Raw genomic sequence first — 20332 nt, forward strand, 5'->3', positions numbered from 1 at the left:
TGGTGGTCAGAGGACCCGGTGGCGCCAGTGTCTGGCAGCCTCGCCTCTGTCAGTGCGCCCCAGGGTGGCTGTGGCTACAATGTAGCTTACCATCACCAGTGTGTGAATGGGTGGATGTCTGGATGTGTAAAGCGCTATACAAATACAGGCCATTTGCCATTCAGAGACCCGATCATCTTGGCTCCAAAAGCTGGAGCTGCAGTGAGTTTGAGCGTTATGATGACCCGTGTGACTGTGAGGCTGCTCCTCCAACCCACAGCAGCAGCAAGATAAGTCATTACAAAAAAACTATCAATATGCTTACTCTGAAAACCGCATGTGAAGTCATTTAAAAAGTCTTCACTAAAGAAATAAAGTAGATTTAATATATTTTGGATCACAGAAGGCGCTGTAAAAACAGCATTCATGTTTTATTGTGGTTGGAGTTAAGAAAATTTTACAAGTGCAAAATGATGAACTGAAAGAGAGAAACTGCAGAGTTGGTCATAATTCTCTTTATTTTTTTCATTATTGGCAGATTCAACCTTTGTGGAAAAAGTCCAGCAGTGTCAGGATTAGCTTTAAACGATTCATAGTTTTTCAGCCCAAAAATCACTTTGCTAAGGAATAACCACATCTGTTTTAAACTTCTGTGTGAATCAACCCGAGAATGATGAAAAGAGGAAGTGATTTATTTCTGGCAGTCCCTCACCATGTCAGCACTTCTGTCTTCTGCTTTTGTCACCATGTGCTGTAACTTGCTGTTGGACTTTCGCCGCTCAGTGTTTTGAAAAGGGTAAAATGTAACTTGACTTGGTTAGTGGGGAGAATTTGTAAAGTTTGGAATATTGAATAAGGAGTTCATCAGCTGGGTCAACACAACACGGAATCTCTTTACTTTGGATAAATAAAGTGGTTTGTGTGCACAGAAGGTAGGTGTCTTAAAACTATATACAAAGGAAATATGAACAATTGCTAGAGACAGATATTATGATTAACTTTCTCTTAGAGAATATATGCAACAATAAATCTTAATGTTATGCTTTTTTATTAGATTTGTCAGTCCATGTTTTAAGATGTTAAAGTTCATGTATGTCTGTAGTTTCTTGCCAAGCCAAGTTTAGATCTCAGTTTCACATACATTTCCTTCATTGTGAATGTGTTTCTTTAGAGTGATGGCCCTCTACCCTCACATTAAAGTCACTTTCATTTAGTTAGATATAATAGTTTCCCACATGAACCACAGTCCTTTATCTGCCAAATGGAAGGTTTGTGATTTGATACCTAAAACAAAGTGTTGAAAACATACAAAATAATGCATCATCACTGTGTGTGTGATCCATCGACTGTCTGAATGTGGCTTCTAATATTAAAGAAAATCCCAAATAAATTCAAACTTGTACATTCGCTCAGGATGAATGTATGTAAACTTCTGACAACTACTGTATGTGCAGAAGTATTGATCAGATGTGTATAGAACTTTGCGAAAACATCAATATTGTTAAGTTTATTTAACAAAGACCTAGGCAGTGGTTCATTTTCCGGGTATGTGGGAAACCTACTAACATGTGTCTTTAACTGAACTTCTTGTCGTATTGTGTTGTGTTTATTGATATGAGTTGTCAGGCGTGTCAAAGTTAAACTAATGCTGTGTCTCTGCCTCCTGATGTTCGACTGTCAGTTGCCTGCAGATGTGCCGGGGCTCAAAGACCTTTGTGCTGTCACCAGGAGAGAGCTGGCTTTGTGTATCAGTATGCCTCTTTTTGCCCACATCAGACAGACCTGTGACACTAAGTAGTGCTAGTCACTTCAGCTGTTTGTCTCTTCCATCTTTGAACAAACTACTTTTTACTCTGACTGTTAATCAGATAATCTTAAATGACTTCAGATAGATATGGTTTTATTTTGCTTTTGCCAGAAATGAAATAAACCCCAATAGTATTTTGATACAATACAAGTGGTTTCATCTTTTCAGATTTGAATTTGAAGTAACCATGGTTACACATCTGTTCTTGTATTCCAGGTTCAATAATTGATGAAAGCAGCAAGAAACGGTACCAAGGAGGGTTTAGGAAGGAGAAAGTTAGCAATGATTCGCAAAGTGTCATTCCTACAGAGAAAAGACTCTACAGGTATAGAATTGGAGCTGGGATTAATCCTTAAATAATTCATTAATAATTAAAAATGAAAATTATAACGTTCTTTAAAAAGTTTATGGCCTGAGTTGCAAGTTTTCCAAGATTCAAGTCTATGATGTTCATTTTGTAAATAATGGGCCTATTTGAGTCATGATTTAGAGTGTGGCTACCTTGTAACTGATAACTTGCTACCTTATGTACAAACGTCCTCTGTCACAGCCAGCCCATTACCAGTCACTTTTGGATCCAACACCAAGGGTGCCAAACCGAGGGTGCAAACAATAGTTAAAAAAACAGCTGATGTCACCATTACTATTTCTACTTTTGTACAGGGTATGGCAGAAACCTGTCAACATTCTTTTTAACATTTAGCATATAAAATAATAAAAATTATAATTACACACCTTTGGAAATTCATGTCTGGGGTTCAATTCCCAACCAGGGCTTCTGCATCCGGTAAGGATTCCTAAGCTAGACCCCTCATGCTAATGTACCCTATCTCAGATATGAGTGGGAAAGAGATAGCTGAAGCCAGACAAGAAGCTGACTGCACTCCATGAGCCTCTGACAGCACCAACAAACCAGGTGCTGAAAGGTGAGAGACACCCGGAATGGCTTACTGAAGGTTGGACAGTCCTGATCCCCAGAAGGAACCGCTCCCATCAAATTACCGGCAAAAAACCTGCCTCAATACCACATGGAACCATTGTGGAAGAACAGGCCGCTGCACGGTATGTACCCTTGGCAGGAGGTGGCTGACATCCAGAAATCCTACCAGTGGCTGAACAAAGCTGGACTGAAAGACAGCATAGAGGCACTAATCATGGCAGCGCAGGAACAAGCTCTGAGCACAAGATCCATTGAGGTTGGGGTCTACCACACCAGGCAAGACCCCAGGTGCAGGCTGTGTAAAGATGCCCCTGACACAATCCAGCACATAACAGCAGGGTGCAAGATACAAGCAGGCAGGGCTAGTGGCCGGCATACCAAGTGCTAGCAACATCAGAACGGAGGAACATGAAAAGCTGGGGAGGTACCAAGGACTGAGAGAAGAACTTAAGATTTGGAGGATGAAGGCAACAGTGGTCCCAGTGGTAATTGGAGCACTTTGTGCAGTGACCAAGTGCAAGTGGCTCCAGCAGATCCCAGGAACAGCATCTGAGATCTCTGTCCAGAGCGCAGTCCTAGGAACAGCTAAGATACTGAGCAGGACCCTCCAGCTTCCAGGCCTCTCGTTAAAGATCCGAGTTTGAAGGATAAAGACCGCCTGCAGGGGCGAGGGGGGAATTTAAAAAAGTGACTACACATGTGTGTATGTAAGTGTGTGAGATTTATAATAATAAAATGCTCTTTATATGAATAACATATTCAGTTACAGTGATGGAAAAGAAGACAGTAGTTAATAAATGAGCCTGGAAAGTCAGTAAATGACTTGTGATGCAAACACTCTCTGGTTGTTTGATTTTGCAGGTGATGGAAAAGATGATGCCGGTTACATGGATGTGTTTTTGTGTGAGGTAAAACACCCTCCACCACAACTCTGCCCCATGCCAGAGGGACTCAGCAGTCAGCAGGTGTGCATGTCAGCATATGTTCACTAATCTGTATTTCTGCTGACTTATTAAAGGCTGCACTGATGAAATTGGATTTTCCTGTGATACTCTGATGTCAGTTCTCCATATATTGATCACTTTATTAGTTGAATGAACACAACCTAAAATCACCCACTTAGGAACATTGTTACTGTTTTCTGTCTTTCACATGAACTCTGTATTTGATCTTATGGTGGCTGACTATTGTCTACAGCTGAGGACAGAATTAAAACACAACAAGGATTTTTTGGGGAAAATTACTATGTATTGTGTAGGGGCATTTCTTCACCAGGAGTGATGTATGTTTTAGGCTGCAGTCCATGACACCAACCTAAAACAACTTGGAAGACAAAGCGATGAAACAGTTTTGCTGCTGACTGGTTGATGTTTTCTCTCAAAATCTTCACGTATCCTTCTTTCTTCATGATTCCTTTCACCTTGATGAGATTCATGTCCAGATGCACTAAAACATCTCCACAAATACCCATCGCTGTGCTTCATCTTTCCCCAAACATAAGCAGCATCTTTGTGGCCAAAGAGCTCTAGTTCTGTCTTATCTGACTGAAGGATGCACTTCCAGTATGCATAATCTTTCTCCAGGTTGTCCTTGGCATACTTGAGTCTGGCTTGACAGTGTCTCTTCTGCAGAAATGGAGTTTTTCTTGGTCTGAAATCATGCAGCCCATGTTTATGCAGAATTTAGTGTTTACCTTCTTTTCTTCTGTAAGAATACGCCTCACGTTCAGGGGTCTTTGGACACATCTCTACTAGTTTTCTTCCCAGAGTCTTTCAAGTCTTTCGCTTCCTACCTCTACCAGGCTTGTTCTGTACTGTAGGGCTATCTTTGACATTTTTGATACTTCACACTTGGAGACGCTGAAATGATTTTGTATATCCATCTCCTGCTTTGTGAGCATCAACAATTGTTTTTCTCAAGTCTAAGCAGAGTTCTTTTGTTTTTGCCATGAGGCTTTCTCAGGTGACAGCTCAAACCCTGCTGATTTTTTTTTCTAAAATAATTGTTATTGAGTGCAAAAAAACATTTTTTGCTTTAAAAAAAAAAAACTAGCAGATTTAGAAATGCTATATTGAAAATCCCTTGCTCTCTTTAAACACAAACTTCTTAGGGGTCTAGTAATTTAGTCCTCATCCTTTAGTCGTCACCCTGCCAGGTGGGTGGTCAGGCAGCAAGGACATCTGAGTTTGTGAATGTGATTCAGATCAAGACGACGTAGGAGCTCCAAATTAATACCATAGGTGTATCTACTAAAAATCTCAGGCGAGTTTGAATGTCAATGACCTCGATCTTTTAAGGTCACAATAAGTTTTCTGCTAATCGTATGAATAAAATAATAAGGCATGGTAGATATCATAAATGTGTCATACATGTGTTTAGTTGGAGGCTGAGAAGTGGCCAGTATTTTAATATTCGGTTACTTAGTAGATGAAAAGTAATTGGACAATCGACTGAAAGGCAGTTTCAGTGCCAGGTGCTTCTGTGTTATTCCATGACATATTCAACACATAAAAGGAATTCATGCCAAGTAGTGAACTTGTGGTAGCTACTTACTGTAAAACGTTATTATTCTATTCAAAGGAGCTTGCAAAGAAAAGCGTCTGGACTTCTTTAAGTTACTTGAAGACGTTTCACCTCTCATCCAAGTGAGAGGTGACAGAGGTGACTCATTCAAGTAACTTAAAGAAGTCCAGACGCTTTTCTTTGCAAGCTCCTTTGACTATGATGACCTGGATGACTGAGAACCTTCACAGACGTTATTATTCTATCAACAACAGATGATTATCCCCAAAAAGACTTTGAAAAAGACCTGATTTCACAACTGTGACCCTAACCTAATGGAGATTTGTGTATGGACTGGTAACTGTATGGCACTTTTCTGCTCTGAGCACTTAAAGTGTTTTTTTTTTTACTACAGGTCACATTCATAGTTTTCTAGTTTTCACACACACACACACACACAGTTGCACAGTTACTGATTGATGCATCAGTAACTGTCGCTTGCCCAAGGACATTGCAATAGTGTATTGAGGCAGCTTGGGATATAGTTACCAACTACTCTATGCTACTGAGCCACAGCCACCTACACTTACTGCAAGGTCAAAGTTATTTAAGCATTCTTAACATGATCATGTTTTCTAGGATGTTTAAAACAAATAATTTAACATGAACTACTTCAAATAAATATCAAACAACTGTGGCTGAAGTTTAATAAATTTTGTCCTCTCTGTTGTTCCATATTTCTGAATTCGTCTTGACTCATCATCTACAACTTTTCTAAAACTGAAACTGTTTGCGCATGTTTTTATTTAGTTGTTAATATTTACGGTCATTGGTTTGCTGGATCTATTTCACTTATTGGTGCTTCGTTCAGGTTGTCAGACGTCTCATCCTCAGATCCATTGTGCAAAGTGAGAGCAGCTACTTGGACTCTCTCAAACGAATCCTTCAGGTGAGACACGTTTCTCTTCAGGTGCTGTCAGTGTGGAACTCGGTCACGAATTTTATAGTTTTTATATTATATTCAAATTTTGCATTTTAATATAAAGGTTAATTATAAATGTTCAGTGTTCATCTGAGCACTTTGGGGAACTCACTCTAAAACTTTAATTACTTTATACTTAAGCAGAAAAAACTTCAGCCATCAGAAATATGACATCCCAATTTCTAATATTTAACATTGTGGGTCATTATTTAGCAGATGAATTCATCACGGATATCGAAATGCAAAGTATACAGTTTAAGCACTGTTTGGGTAACCTAACAGAACCATAACCACAGATATGCAGTATACCAGACTGGTCTGTCTTTGTCCTTCAGGAGTACCAGAAGCCTTTGCTGGAGACACAGTCTGTGATTTTAAACCCAAAAAAGGTGCGTCAGATCTTTCACCGCCTGCACGAGATCTATCAGTGTCACTGCATGTTCCAGATTGCCCTTGGATCCCGCGTGGCAGAGTGGGATCAAAGTGAGAAGATAGGAGACTTGTTTGTGGCTTCGGTCAGTTGACATTTTCTTCCTAATTTCTCTTTTTAATTTCTGTCATCCTTCACCTTTAAGTGAAGTGTCCATCATCACACTACTGAAGTCTCTTTCAAGTCATTTAAACTCCACACAACCTGCTCATAACATCGTTTTTGTAAAGCTGAAGTCTCTGATTCTAAGCCGAAGTAATCTCAGTGATGTATTAGGCATAGGGGTTGTCAGACCATCATGGCTGTACTATTTCCTGATTTTAGTGACATAATATTATTATCTGATAGATGCCTCTCTGCCTGACAGGCATACTGAAATATAGAAGGTGAAGGCATTTATGGAGCAAGATTGTGGTCAAAAGTTTAATTAATTTGAAAAAGTTATTTGAAAGTGAAATTCTACGTTTTCGTGTTTTAAAAGAAAGTGAAAAAAACATATACTGTTTTATTTTAAATAAACTATTCGTTTTAATGCAAGTATTTTTTTCCAATTTATTTTTAGCTTTAAATTCACTTTTCTTTGTTTCAAATCTCATTTGATGTCATCCAGTTTCAGACCCTTTTTTCAATTTCCCTAATTTTGTGTTGTGAGTGTGTATCAAAAGAGAGGCAGAATGTAGACTAATGACTGACATCTCCTGTTGTCATGGTTAGCACTGTGTGACAGGCAGAGGTTGGACCCAAATGCAGGACGTGTAACACAAAGTGATGAATGAAAGGAGGCAACTTTACTGTTGTAAACTTAGAAAAATTGAACATAATGAACACAAGATGATAGACTGTCAAAATAAAACAGGAAACACACTGAGACACAGACTAAGACACACAGGCTTGACACTGGCGACCAGGGGAGAAACAGACATGAGAAAATAGCCGACTAGGGAGACAGAAAAGGAAGACCTAAAACGGACATAGCAGATAAACAAACATGAAGACAAGGGTGACTAAATGAGAAACATGGAACACAGGGGAAGCACAGTAACATACAACTACACACAAAAAAATAAATATAACACAAGGCGAAAACTAAGAGAACCAGAAATACCAGTGATTAAACTAGGAACCTAAACAATGCCAGATAAAGCCTAAGGAACATAGAAACACTGGGTCACAGACCAGGACCATGACAGCTGTGACACTAAAACTAAAAGTCAGTTTAAGGGGATCACTTTTATGCTGTCCCTGGCTGCAGCAGTGAGTTTTATGTTAAGAAACTGAGGCTATGCTGTCCACTTTTACTGTCTGACTCTTTAGCAGTAAGTGGCTGTTTGCCTAACTGCACTCAAATGGGGAAAATCCACCCGTTAGCCGTAATGTTCCGTTTTGTAAAGCACTTTATAAATAAGAACAGTCATTTTCAAATAACTTTTTCAAATGAATAAAACTTTTGACCCTGATTTAGCTCCATAGTGAGTCAGTCTGTTAGAGTGGGAGCTCCGTGTTTCAGAGGGCAGTCAGAATAACCTATGATGGGTAATGGTTTGACAAAAATATTGACTCGTCAACCATTTATTTACTTTGTAGTTCCACCTGTTGAATTACTGTGAATCTTATCATACAAATATTGTGGAGAAGCAGAGTCCTTATGTCACAATGTTTCCTTCACAGTTTTCAAAGTCCATGGTTCTGAACGTGTATAGTGACTACATCAATAACTTCACCAGCGCCATGGCTCTTATCAAGAAGGCCTGCTTGTCAAAACCTGCTTTCTTGGACTTTCTTAAGGTGCTCACACTGCACATTTACACCACATTGTCAAATGTGACAAATGACAAACGGAACCGATTACATGTTTCCTCCCTTCAGGGGAGAACTAAGAAGAGTAGGATTGTTAACTGGATTTAAAATCTAATTATACCAAATGATAAACAAGTGTGACCTTTTTAAAAGTGCAGTTTAAATGGAAATAATGTGAAAAGCTGTAAAGTGAAAAGGGTGGCATGGTGGTGGATGGTTGGTGCATTTGTCTCCTTGCAGCTAAATGTTTCCTGGTTTGAATTCGAGATGAGCCTTTCTGTGAGGAGTTTGAAGGTTCTCCATGTGCTTGTGTGGGTTTTTGCCAGGTATTCCCATTTCCTTCTGCAGTGCAAAGACATAGACTTAAGGTTAACTGGTGATCATGAATTGGCCATGAGAGTGAGACAGATGAATAAAGTCTTACAGGAATAGCTAAAATGTGACTTGGAGTGGAATCAGCTATGAGTGAGTATAATATCAGAACAGGCTGTGCTGATATGAGGAATTATGGAAATTCTAATGTTTTGTTAAGTTCCCATATCCTGAGAATACATGGTTTATAAGGTTATGAGATTTTTTATGAACTTAGAAGTGTAAAGTTTGAGCTGTGAGCACCTGAAGCCTCTTACTCTCAGCACTGTTCCAGCCTTTTGGCAAGAAGATGGGCTCCCTTACAAGCCAGCAGCAATTTCCCCTTCATTCTATGTTGAAAGCAGGTAGCTGAAGACCATGACCGCCCACATCCAGAAGTGGAACCCAATATTCATTTCATCCATTGACATTTTAAAAAGTACTTGCATAGTTTTAATATTTGAACCGTCGCAGGGGCTCCAGCACCCTGCCACGGTCCTGGAGGGACATACCACATTCTGGTAAGGTGTCATGCAGACCCTGGTTCTCCCTGTGGCATTGTTGGAGGCAGAGTGGGTGGAAGTTAGATGTGTTCATGGGGATATTCACAATTACCCCACTTGTGCTGCTGCTATTGGAATACAAGGGCAACATGCATAGAATAAAGGCAGCAGTTTGCTCGCACCTGTTGCATCCCCTAATTCTGGGAACCGATTGGCTGCGATTCACCCCACAGAAGATTTTCCACTGGACTAGTCTTGTGATGACACCCTACACTCAACCTTTGACCAAGTGATAGAAATTGATGGTCACTCGGCGCGCCCTGATGATGCGCGGACCGCACTTTGTATTGTTAAATGATAGGCTTTATCGAGTGAGTTGTGACCCTTGTACAGAGGAGGAACACACCTAGTTGTTAGTGACTAAGAGCCACCGGGAAATGATTTTCAAGACAGCTCATTATAACCCCATGGCAGGGCATATGGGATATGACAAAACTCTGGAAAGAAGAATGGCCAAATGGCAAAAATAATAAAGAAAGTGAAAAAAGGAAAATGTGCAGATAAATAATAAATGGGAAAGGAACTACTCATTCCAAGATGGCTGCGCACACGGACATGAAAAACATGAAAAACAACCTGGACCAGAAGCTGCAGCTTACCTTTGACTGCTCCTGAGTGGAGAGCATGCTCCCTTACTGCTTGGGTGTTTGATATGCAAAGGCCACTACTGAGAACAGGAGGGGTAACCAAAGAATCAGTGGCTGCCGAGGCCATCACCAGCTCCTTCTGTCTCAGGAAATCTAGGGCACTCACAGGTGACCCCAATCCTGCCCACTGACCCACCAATCTGAGCCATGGTTGGAGTAACCCTCATCACTCAGGCCACACTCACACACATACTTTACTCAGACCAAGTCCTCTTGCACTACTTCCAAACACATTGGAACCTGTCCTCTAAATCAAATCAAATCAAATCACTTTTATTGTCACATCACATGTGCAGGCACATTGGCACAGCACATGCGAGTGAAATTCTTGTGTGCGAGCCCCACAAGCAACAGAGATGTGCAAACACAACAACACAAATGAGCAAAATACAAGAATGGCCAACCTGAAACTAATAAATATATGTACAATATATAATAGTGTATGCATTTCTGGATGTGTATACTAAATATTTTCCTACGTGTGTGTGTGTGTGTGTGTGTGTGTGTGTGTGTGTGTGTATACACATTTTTACAAATTAAATAGTAAAAAAAATAAAAAAATAAAAAATAATAATAATAATAATAATAAAATATATAAAATATACAGAGTTGAATATGTGCAAAACAAGTGGCATTTATATACAGTGTGGAGTGCAATAATGTTTGCCTTTTCTATTGAATGCCTTTCTCTTGTTTTGCATATATTTGCATATGGAGCTTGTCGTAAACCACCGCCTCTGTTCAAAGATGGTCGCTCACAGTGGACATAGATGGCTTCTTTCACTCCTCTTTCAACCCATCTGTCCTCTCTGTCCAAAATGTGAACATTGGCATCCTCAAAAGAGTGTCCTTTATCCTTAAGATGCAGATGGACTGCTGAGTCTTGTCCTGTGGAGGTGGCTCTTCTGTGTTGTGCCATGCGCTTGTGAAGTGGCTGTTTGGTCTCTCCAATGTAGAGGTCTGGGCATTCCTCGCTGCACTGCACAGCATACACCACATTGTTAAGTCTGTGTTTTGGAGTTTTGTCTTTCGGGTGAACCAGTTTTTGTCTGAGCGTGTTGCTGGGTCTGAAATGCACTGGGATGTCATGCTTGGAGAAAACTCTCCTGAGTTTTTCTGATACACCGGCTGGGCCATCTGACCTCAGGAATTCGCATGATAAGGTGGGGCCAGGTTTCACAATGAGCTCACCCGAAACCCTGGCTGATTGGGACCCACACCCAGTTTCACACCTTGGCTCAGGCGATTAGAGGATCATCAGGGGGTCCTTTTGTCCCTCTGTGGGGGGATACTCCCACTAGGTTTAAATCTGGGACTCCCGACCATTTGACCTTCGAACTGAAGAAGCTTCTCGGATGAGAGGGGAAACGTCTTCAAGCAACTTAAAGAAGTCCAGACGCTTTTCTTTGCAAGCTCCTTTGACTACAATGACCTGGATGACTGAGAACCTTCACAGATATATTTGCATATATATACCTGTGTGTGTATAATATATATACTCAGGACTAGGGATGGGTATCGTTTAGGTTTTATCCAATACCAGTACCAAACCGGTACTTTTGAAACGGTGCCGGTGCTTAAACGGTGCTCAAACCGGTGCTTAAAGAATGGAGAACACAAAATTGGTCCAAAAACCTCTCATGTTCAGCTGTTTTTTTTGTAAAAAGATAACAATGTTAGCCTTTTCTGCAGCTATAGGGCATATATGGTATCACTCTTGGCTGGAGGCAGTGCTTAAACAATGGAAAAAACACAAACTTTGTCCAAAAACCTCTCATGTTTAGCTGTTTTCCACTTTTTCTTTGGTCATTTTAGCCTTTTTGGCCAGGGTGAAGGGAGTATCTGCCATCAAACAAGAAGACAGCCGCATGTAACTACGACAGTGTTTGCTAGTTCACCTTACAGGCGTTAATTTAATAACGTGTTTAGCCTTATCAATGTAAATTACGCAGAGAAGAGCAGCAGCTGCTGCCATCATCATCCGTCATCATTTCTGCTACACTGGCAGGGCTAGGGGCCAGGACTCTACTCTTCTGGTTTTTGGGGGATGTTGCAAACTCCGGGTCCGATAACAGGCACCACACCCGCAGTAGATGCGCTCGGTGTGAGGTCTTGCAGCAAGCTATCAAATACGGCGCATTTTTCGGCTTTTAAAAAAAACGCTATGCATTACCAGGTGTTTCATCGGATTTGAGGTGTTACTTCCTTTGACAGTATCACAGTATCAGCTTAAAGCACTTGTTGCAGGCTGCTGAGTTTGCATATTTTGCTGTGAAGTACAGCCAGACTTTGACCGCTTCGCCTTGGGCCTTTTTAATCTGTTGCTCTGCTCTAAAAGAACGTACGTACCTGGACCCGCCTACTATCCTCGGAAACGTAAAATGATTGGCTAGAATTCAAAGTGTATGACATCTCAGGAAAAAAAAGCACTGAAATAAAGCACCAAAATGTGCGCTGCTTTTCGGTCTGGTTACTACCGTTTATGTCAGAACCGGTGCCATCATGGCACCGGATACTGGTACCCATCCCAACTCAGGACCTTACTGCGAAGTAACAGTGCTAGACACTTCACCACTATACCACACTGAAAGAAAGAAAAATACATAGAAGTAAAATTCCCGAACATATAATCTGTAGTTATTTAGTAGTGTTGTCAGTGTTACAGACTATAGAACACTTATGAACTTCAACTGAAACATTCAACTACAGCATCTGCATGAATACCATGACATCTTTATTGAAACACATGTGCACATTATTCTCTGTCTTTTCAGGCAAACAATACAAACAGTATAATGTGCCAGAGCCACTGTTTGGCCACCTGTGCTATTTAACTTTAATATTTAATATGAAATCATTTTAAAATGCAGCAGCACAAAATGCAGTCAATTTGAGAGAAGAGAATCCTCTATATGCCTAAGAAACAGTCTGCTTTGATGATCAACTTTTTCTGTTTTCCTGAGGAACATCATCTGTGGTTCTTTTACCCACACCTGGAAATCTCAGAATAAGGAAGGGGGAAACTGTGAATCAGCCACTGAGATCAGCAGCAGACTTTCAATATCAAGAGTTAATACATATTTGAAAATGACTCAGCTCTGTAGTGTTGTACAGCAACTGTGAAAGACGAGGAAATCCTCCCCATTCTTCCCAGCATGCTACATACATGCATAGGGCAATATTCCATGTGGACCATAATCAAGTGGTTGTAGGATCTCTAACTGTTAGTTACAACCATTTACCTCAAGTGATCAAGTGATCTTGGAAAATACAATACTTTGTTTTGAAACATGAAGCACTTCCTATTTTAAGCTCAGTGGAAAAAAAACCTCTTTTCTTTCGACCTTTAGAGGAAGCAGGCATCGAGCCCAGACAGAATCACCCTATATGGTTTGATGGTCAAACCTATTCAGCGCTTCCCACAATTCATTCTGCTGCTACAGGTGAGTGACTGATGACACACCAGTGACTGCATCACTCTGATCCCTTGTTAGCATGTCTCAACCTCTGCACTCGTGGGTCATGACCATGGAACGCATGCTGAAGGTTCAGGTTACAGTTATTACTTATTTATCCAAATCTTACAAGGCAAGCGAAGCAACCAGTTGATGAAATGCAGTTTAAACAGATGACTTGCATGCTAAATAGGAAATGCTGACTTTTAGAAAAGGTGTGTGGTCAAGTGTACATGTCAATTCATACTGAAACTTACCGACTCTTCTGGAATACTGTAAGGCTGAAAAAGTTACACTGAAACTTTCTGATGAAAGGAAGTGAAAGGCAGTTCTCACCACTGTCTACTCCAGTGCACTGTGCATTCAGCAAGTAGTACTGTACCAAAAAGCTGGTTTTTCAAAACCCCATTCAAAAAAGTGAAACGAATTGCATGAATATTTAATATTACACTCAGTTAGAGTACACGTCAGTACACAGTTAATCTGCATGACATAAAAAAGTTAGCCTATTGTTTGTGAATATAAGTGACAGTAACAGCTAAATAGGTAACAATGCAACAATTGTTGTTCTAAAAAGTCTCCAGCTCCCCTATAAACTGGTCGAAATCCACTATTTTACCACTCTGTATGGATGAGGAGGATGTGGCAGATCTTGTTTCGCCCCATTACCTTCAAACAGACAATATTAGATATTTAGGTATTAAAGTTTCCTCCAAGCTGACAGAATGAATGATGAATTTCACTCCCTTGTTTAAATTTATCCCAGAGGATTTAAACTGCTGGCTCAACCTACCTATATCACTTAGTGGAAGGATAGCAACAGTTAAAATCTCAGTCCTTCCAAAATTCTATTATGTATTGTCAGTGATCCCTGTATCTCCTAAAACCTCCTTGTTCAAATCTATTAAGTCATCTCTGTCAAAATTTTGTTGGAAAAATAAAACTCCCCATATCAAATTGTGCAAAAACAAAAATCTCCAGGAGGTCTAGAAGCAGCAAATATAGAATTATATTATTTAGCTAATCAGCTAAAATATCTTATTAAATGGTTTAATCCTCAATCCAAATCGTTCTGGTTACAAACTGATCGAGTGTTATGCCGAGACATACTTTTATTGAATCTCCCATTCATCAGACAAACTTTTCACAGCATATCCATAGAGTCATCTCTGTCAGCCTGGTGGGAAATATTACCAACTCCACAGCCTCACCATCTCCTTACTCTCCTATTTGGAATAACCCAGATAATCAACCAAAAAAAACCCCCCCATTAAACTTCACCTCTTGGAAAATCAGAGGAATTACACATCTTTGTCACTTTACCCAAAATAAGACTTTTATTAATTTTTACAATTTAATTCAGGTCTTTGGCAATGACAATTCAGTTTCTTGAGTACTTTTAATTAAAATCAGGGTAACTTTAAAAAACAATGGCTTCAAGGAGGAAGTGTTACAAACCCTTGGTTCAGAGAGAGGATGAACTGAGGGGCTGCACTAAACGTGATATAAGACGAACAAAGACTATTTGTCTGTCAGTCATTCTGCTCTAGTCCAAAAATAAAATAAGGACTCAAGAGAATGGGCAGACTTTAAATGATTAAATAATATTTAATCTTTCCTTTTTTAACCCACTCACTTAAATGTAAGGTTGTATTTGGTAAAATGTCAAGTGAAAGGTTTTCTATATTTTCTGTCTTTATAATGAGTTCTCTCTATGGACTATTAAATTCTCTGTCACCATAAGATATGTTATATGAACAGTCTCTGCTGTGTTGCATCAGGACATGTTGAAGAACACTCCAAGGTCCCACAGTGACCGGCTGCCCCTGCAGCTGGCTCTGACTGAGCTTGAGACCCTGGCCGAGAAACTCAATGAGCAGAAACGTCTGGCTGATCAGGAGGCTGAGATCCAGCACTTAGCTCACAGCACTGGGGAACGCAATCTCAACAAGGTGACAACTATGCATTTATTTATGCAAACATAAGCTGTTCATGAAACTTGTGGGTAAATTTGAGATAATGGCATGACCACATATATTCAGAAGTCACCAGAAAGTCCATTCACTTTCCTTTGTCCAATCAATCTTTAAAAGCAAAGCTCCAGTTGTATGGATGCAAAGAACAAGCTTCTCTTACATTTTTGAAAATGGTGTAAGGAGAATCCACAATCTGTGGGAGAATCTCATCTGATAGACTTTATTTGCATTACCCAGCATGAATTTGCATAGATGTTTGATTTTTGAGTCCTCTTTCATTTTTCTAGCTGGACGTTGAAAGTACATCATTGGGTGGGTTCATCCTCCAGCGTGTGTTCAGCTAAATTAATTTGTATTGCTCATGGTACCTCTGGGCAGCTGACGGAAGATCACCAAAGTTCTCTATTCAAGCTGAATTTAACACTAGTCTGCTCAGTAACCAATGGGTTATCTTAATATGGGATAAAATCAATGAGAAAATTTGTTTCTCAAGGAATTTGATATCTTCAGCTAATCAGCACCATGCCATACTGTCTGCAGATATGAAGATGTACTTTGTCAGCTCTTAGCTTGTGACATGAATCTTACCTGGGATAAAACTACTCTGAAACTTGATTTCAGTGAAGACATTTCTTGATTTCTGTAGTTTCAAACATCATGTAAGAATATTTTGTAATCAGTGACCTGCATTGTTTTTAGCTGCTGAACTCAGAACAGAGGCAGCTGATTCATTGTGAACTTCTTACTGAGATAGTTTTTGGGGATAAAGGTCAAGTTATCAAGTCAAAGGAGCGGAAGGTCTTTCTCATCAACGACACCCTCATTTGTGCCAATGTGAACCTGAAGTAAGTACCAAACCTCTTTAATCCCAAACTTTACTCCTAGGTGTTTCTGAATATCCTGACTGGTGCGATACGTATAGTGACCAAAGTCATCTTGTGGTGATGGTTGTTGTGAATTGGCACTATATGAATAAAATAGAATTCAATTAAAATTAACTGAATGGTTGGAGTGAATTTGCAATTACCCAGCTGTTATTATTTGGGATATTATACAAGTTCGTCTCATAGGGTTCTCAGAGCTTGAACAGGTACTAAAAGAAACCCATGTCTACTACAAATATTGGTGTTATTATTGGTTTTATCTCCTCATTATTATTATTATTATTAATTAATTTATTTATTATTTACCAGGGGAAACTGGACTTGTATTCTGCTTTGGCTCTGCTGCCACAGGGACAAATACTTTTTGGCCAAAGTGTATTTAAGATACTAAATATGGAATTTGCCCTGATACATCAATTGGTGTAGGACTGTTTGTGCAATAGTCCTTAGGCATCGATAAACGCGCTTTATGAGAATGCTTGTGACTGGGTGAATGAGATTTGCAGTAGAAAGTGGTTTTAGTGCAGGGTTGAGTGGAAATAATGTATGTATTGGTACCAGTCTGTTTACCTGCATACGTAGATATACTTCCAACACAACCCCTCGGTTGACTTATTGAGTTAATAACCATCTTTACATATGTTACTAAGTGTCAGTGAATCTAGATAAGAAAAACATTTCCTAGACAAGCTGCAGTTACGCCATAGCTGTTGTGTCCTGCTGAGACCCCCAGTCCCTTGTTGTAAATGTTTGCAATGTATTTGTCCACCAGGGGTCCCCCTGACATCAACACCCTGGTTCCTGTTGGTCCTAAGTACACAGTGAAGTGGAGTGCTTCTCTGCTGCAGACTCAGGTGGTGGAGGTGGGGCAAGAAAGTCTGCAGGGCAAAGACGGTGTCATCACAGCCAGATGTCACAGCTCTACTGCCAGCATCACTGGTACCATATCCACATCTCATTATCTGAGCTACCACACAGATTGCTGTGCAGTATACTAAAAGCAAGCAAATATTAAGAATTTGATTGGGAATTATTCCAAGCTATCTGTTTTAAAGTACTGTGTAAAGGTCTTGAGCCAGGAGTCAGACAGCAATAGTTCCGAAGGTCTTTCAAAGTTTTTCTTTGAACACTGGCAGCTTTTTCACCCATCTTCAGTGCAATACCTGATATTTTATCAGGGAATGCTTTTTTATTTGTTAGACCACGTTACACTAACCTATAAATCACTCAGTGGGAAGGTGACTGCCAGGAAGCCAGGCTGAAGAAAGAGAAATAGGAAGAAAAGGCTGAGGTGGATGTGTGACAGATTCCTGACTGACTGCAAGCTGATGCATGGCTGTTATGTGACGCCCCAGCCTGTGACGTGGATGATGCAACCAGGATTTAGGAAAACCGCTTGCAACACTATATATTTATACCTTTTATTTTTTTTCCAGGGATCTATAATTATGACAGAATCACAACAGTGTGCCTTTCTATAGAATACTGATATGAATATATTAGTGCTGTCAGTGTTATGGTGCTATGGCATTAATGTCATTTTAACAAGATTAACGCTGACGGTCACTTGGTGTTCACTCGCTCTGCGGTAGAGTATCACTTCCTGTTCCTGCTCAAACACAGTGGTGTTTCTGAGTAGCTTATTTGCTTAGCAATTTAATTAACAACTTTTAAATACATTCTTTTTCATAGTATAATCTTCACATGCTTCATCCGAAGCACACTTTCTGTGTACTCACTACCTAATTTATAGCCAAAGTATTCACTCACTGTCTCTGTACTGTTTCGCTAGCTTAGCTCGTAGCCGACTCGTTAGCACCATGGCTACTTCACCTGTCCCTCCTGCACTTTCTTGCTCATTGTGTCAGATGTTTAGTTACTCCTCGGCCTCCTTTAGCAGTAATGATATCTGTAACAAATGTAGCATATTTGCAGCTCTGGAGGCCAGGATTACTGAATTGGAGACTCGGCTTCGCACCCTTCATTCACCCGTAGCTAGCCAGGCCCCTGTAGCTGGTGCAGCCGAAGATAGTGTAGGCCCCGCTAGCTGTTCCCCGGCAGACCCCAAGCAGCTGGGGAAAGAGGGCGGCTGGGTCACGATGAGGAGGAAGCATAGTCCTAAACAGAAGCCCCAGGTACACCACCAACCCGTTCATGTATCTAACCGTTTTTCCCCACTCGGCGACACACCCGCCGGGGGTCAAACTCTGGTAATTGGTGATTCTGTTCTCAGACATGTGAAGCTAGAGACACCGGCAACCATAGTCAATTGTCTTCCAGGGGCCAGAGCAGGCGACATTGAAGGAAATTTAAAACTGCTGGCTAAGGGTAAACGTAAATTCAGTAAGATCATAATTCACGTCGGCAGTAATGACACCCGGTTACGCCAATCGGAGGTCACTAAAATCAATATTGAATCGGTGTGCAACTTTGCCAAAACAATGTCGGACTCTGTAGTTTTCTCTGGTCCCCTCCCCAATCAGACCAGGAGTGACATGTTTAGCCGCATGTTCTCCTTAAATTGCTGGCTGTCTGAGTGGTGTCCCAGAAACGATGTGGGCTTCATAGATAATTGGCAAACCTTCTGGAGGAAACCTGGTCTTGTTAGGAGAGACGGCATCCATCCCACTTTGGATGGAGCAGCTCTCATTTCTAGAAATATGGACAAATTTATTAAACCCCCCAAAATATGACTATCCAGAGTTGGGACCAGGAAGCAGAGTTGCAGTCTTACACGCCTCTCTGCAGCTTCTCTCCTCCTGCTACCCCCCCAAAAACCCATCTCCATAGAGACTGTGTCAGCTCCCAAACAGACAAAAAACGAACTAAAAACCAGCAACAAACAACTTAAACATAAACAATTACAAAGAAAGAACAATAAAGTATCCACATCTGAACCAAAGAGTAAAACAGTGAAATGTGGATTATTAAATATTAGGTCTCTCTCCTCCAAGTCTCTGTTAGTACATGACTTAATAATTGATCAACAAATTGATTTACTCTGCCTTACAGAAACCTGGTTGCATCAGGATGATTATGTTAGTTTAAATGAATCAACACCCCCGAGTCATTCTAACTACCAGAAATCTCGAAGCACAGGCCGAGGGGGCGGTGTGGCAGCAATTTTTCACATCAGCCTATTAATTAATGAAAGACCAAGACAGACTTTTAATTCATTTGAAAGCCTGATGCTTAGCCTCGTCCACCCCAGCTGTAAAACTCAGAAACCAGTCTTACTTGTTATCATCTATCGTCCACCTGGCCCTTACACAGAGTTTCTGTCTGATTTCTCAGACTTTATATCTAATTTAGTTCTGAGCTCAGATAAAATAATTATTGTGGGTGATTTTAACATCCATGTAGATGCTAAAAATGACAGCCTCAACATGGCATTTAATCTGTTATTAGACTCAATTGGTTTCTCTCAAAATGTAAAAGAACCCACCCACCACTTTAATCACACTCTAGATCTTGTTTTAACATATGGAATAGAAACTGAACATTTAACAGTGTTTCCTGAAAACCCTCTCCTGTCTGATCATTTCCTGATAACATTTACATTTACAATAATTGATTACACAGCGGTGGAGAGTAGACTTTATCAAAGTAGATGTCTTTCTGAAAGCGCTGTAACTAAGTTTAAGAATATAATCCACCCACTGTTATCATCTTCAATGCCCTGTACCAACACAGAGCAGAGCAGCTATCTGAACGCTACCCCAACAGAGGTCGATTATCTTGTTAATAATTTCACCTCCTCACTACGTACGACTCTGGATACTGTAGCTCCTGTGAAAACTAAGGTCTCTAATCAGAAGTACCTGACTCCGTGGTATAATTCTCAAACACGTACCCTAAAGCAGATGACTCATAATCTGGAGAGGAAATGGCGTGTCACAAATTTAGAGGATCATCATTTAGCCTGGAGAAATAGTTTGCTGCTTTATAAGAAAGCCCTCCGCAAAGCCAGAACATCTTACTATTCGTCACTGATTGAAGAAAATAAGAACAACCCCAGA

General features: G+C 40.4%; 1 protein-coding gene across 4 annotated transcripts in view; it reads left to right on the forward strand.

Annotated features, from left to right (window-relative positions):
* Positions 1-412: 412 nt before the first annotated feature.
* arhgef10lb (Rho guanine nucleotide exchange factor (GEF) 10-like b) overlaps positions 413-20332 on the forward strand; it is a 47764-nt gene continuing 27844 nt past the window's right edge. Inside the window, exons 1-11 of one of the 4 annotated variants that reach the window (XM_040003766.1) lie at positions 413-911; positions 1661-1730; positions 2003-2111; positions 3588-3691; positions 6100-6177; positions 6546-6725; positions 8309-8425; positions 13349-13441; positions 15235-15405; positions 16129-16274; positions 17086-17252. In XM_040003766.1, the coding sequence (XP_039859700.1) occupies positions 2015-2111; positions 3588-3691; positions 6100-6177; positions 6546-6725; positions 8309-8425; positions 13349-13441; positions 15235-15405; positions 16129-16274; positions 17086-17252 (1153 nt within the window). In that variant the 5' untranslated portion in view covers positions 413-911; positions 1661-1730; positions 2003-2014. Of the gene's footprint in view, positions 2112-3584; positions 3692-4019; positions 6178-6545; positions 6726-8308; positions 8426-13348; positions 13442-15234; positions 15406-16128; positions 16275-17085; positions 17253-20332 lie in introns of those variants that run through there. The other 3 variants (XM_040003765.1, XM_040003764.1, XM_040003767.1) reach the window with 3 other exon arrangements.

This window comes from Simochromis diagramma, unplaced genomic scaffold (genome assembly GCF_900408965.1).
Source record: "Simochromis diagramma unplaced genomic scaffold, fSimDia1.1 OVJJ01000466.1, whole genome shotgun sequence".
NCBI classification, from domain to species: domain Eukaryota; kingdom Metazoa; phylum Chordata; class Actinopteri; order Cichliformes; family Cichlidae; genus Simochromis; species Simochromis diagramma.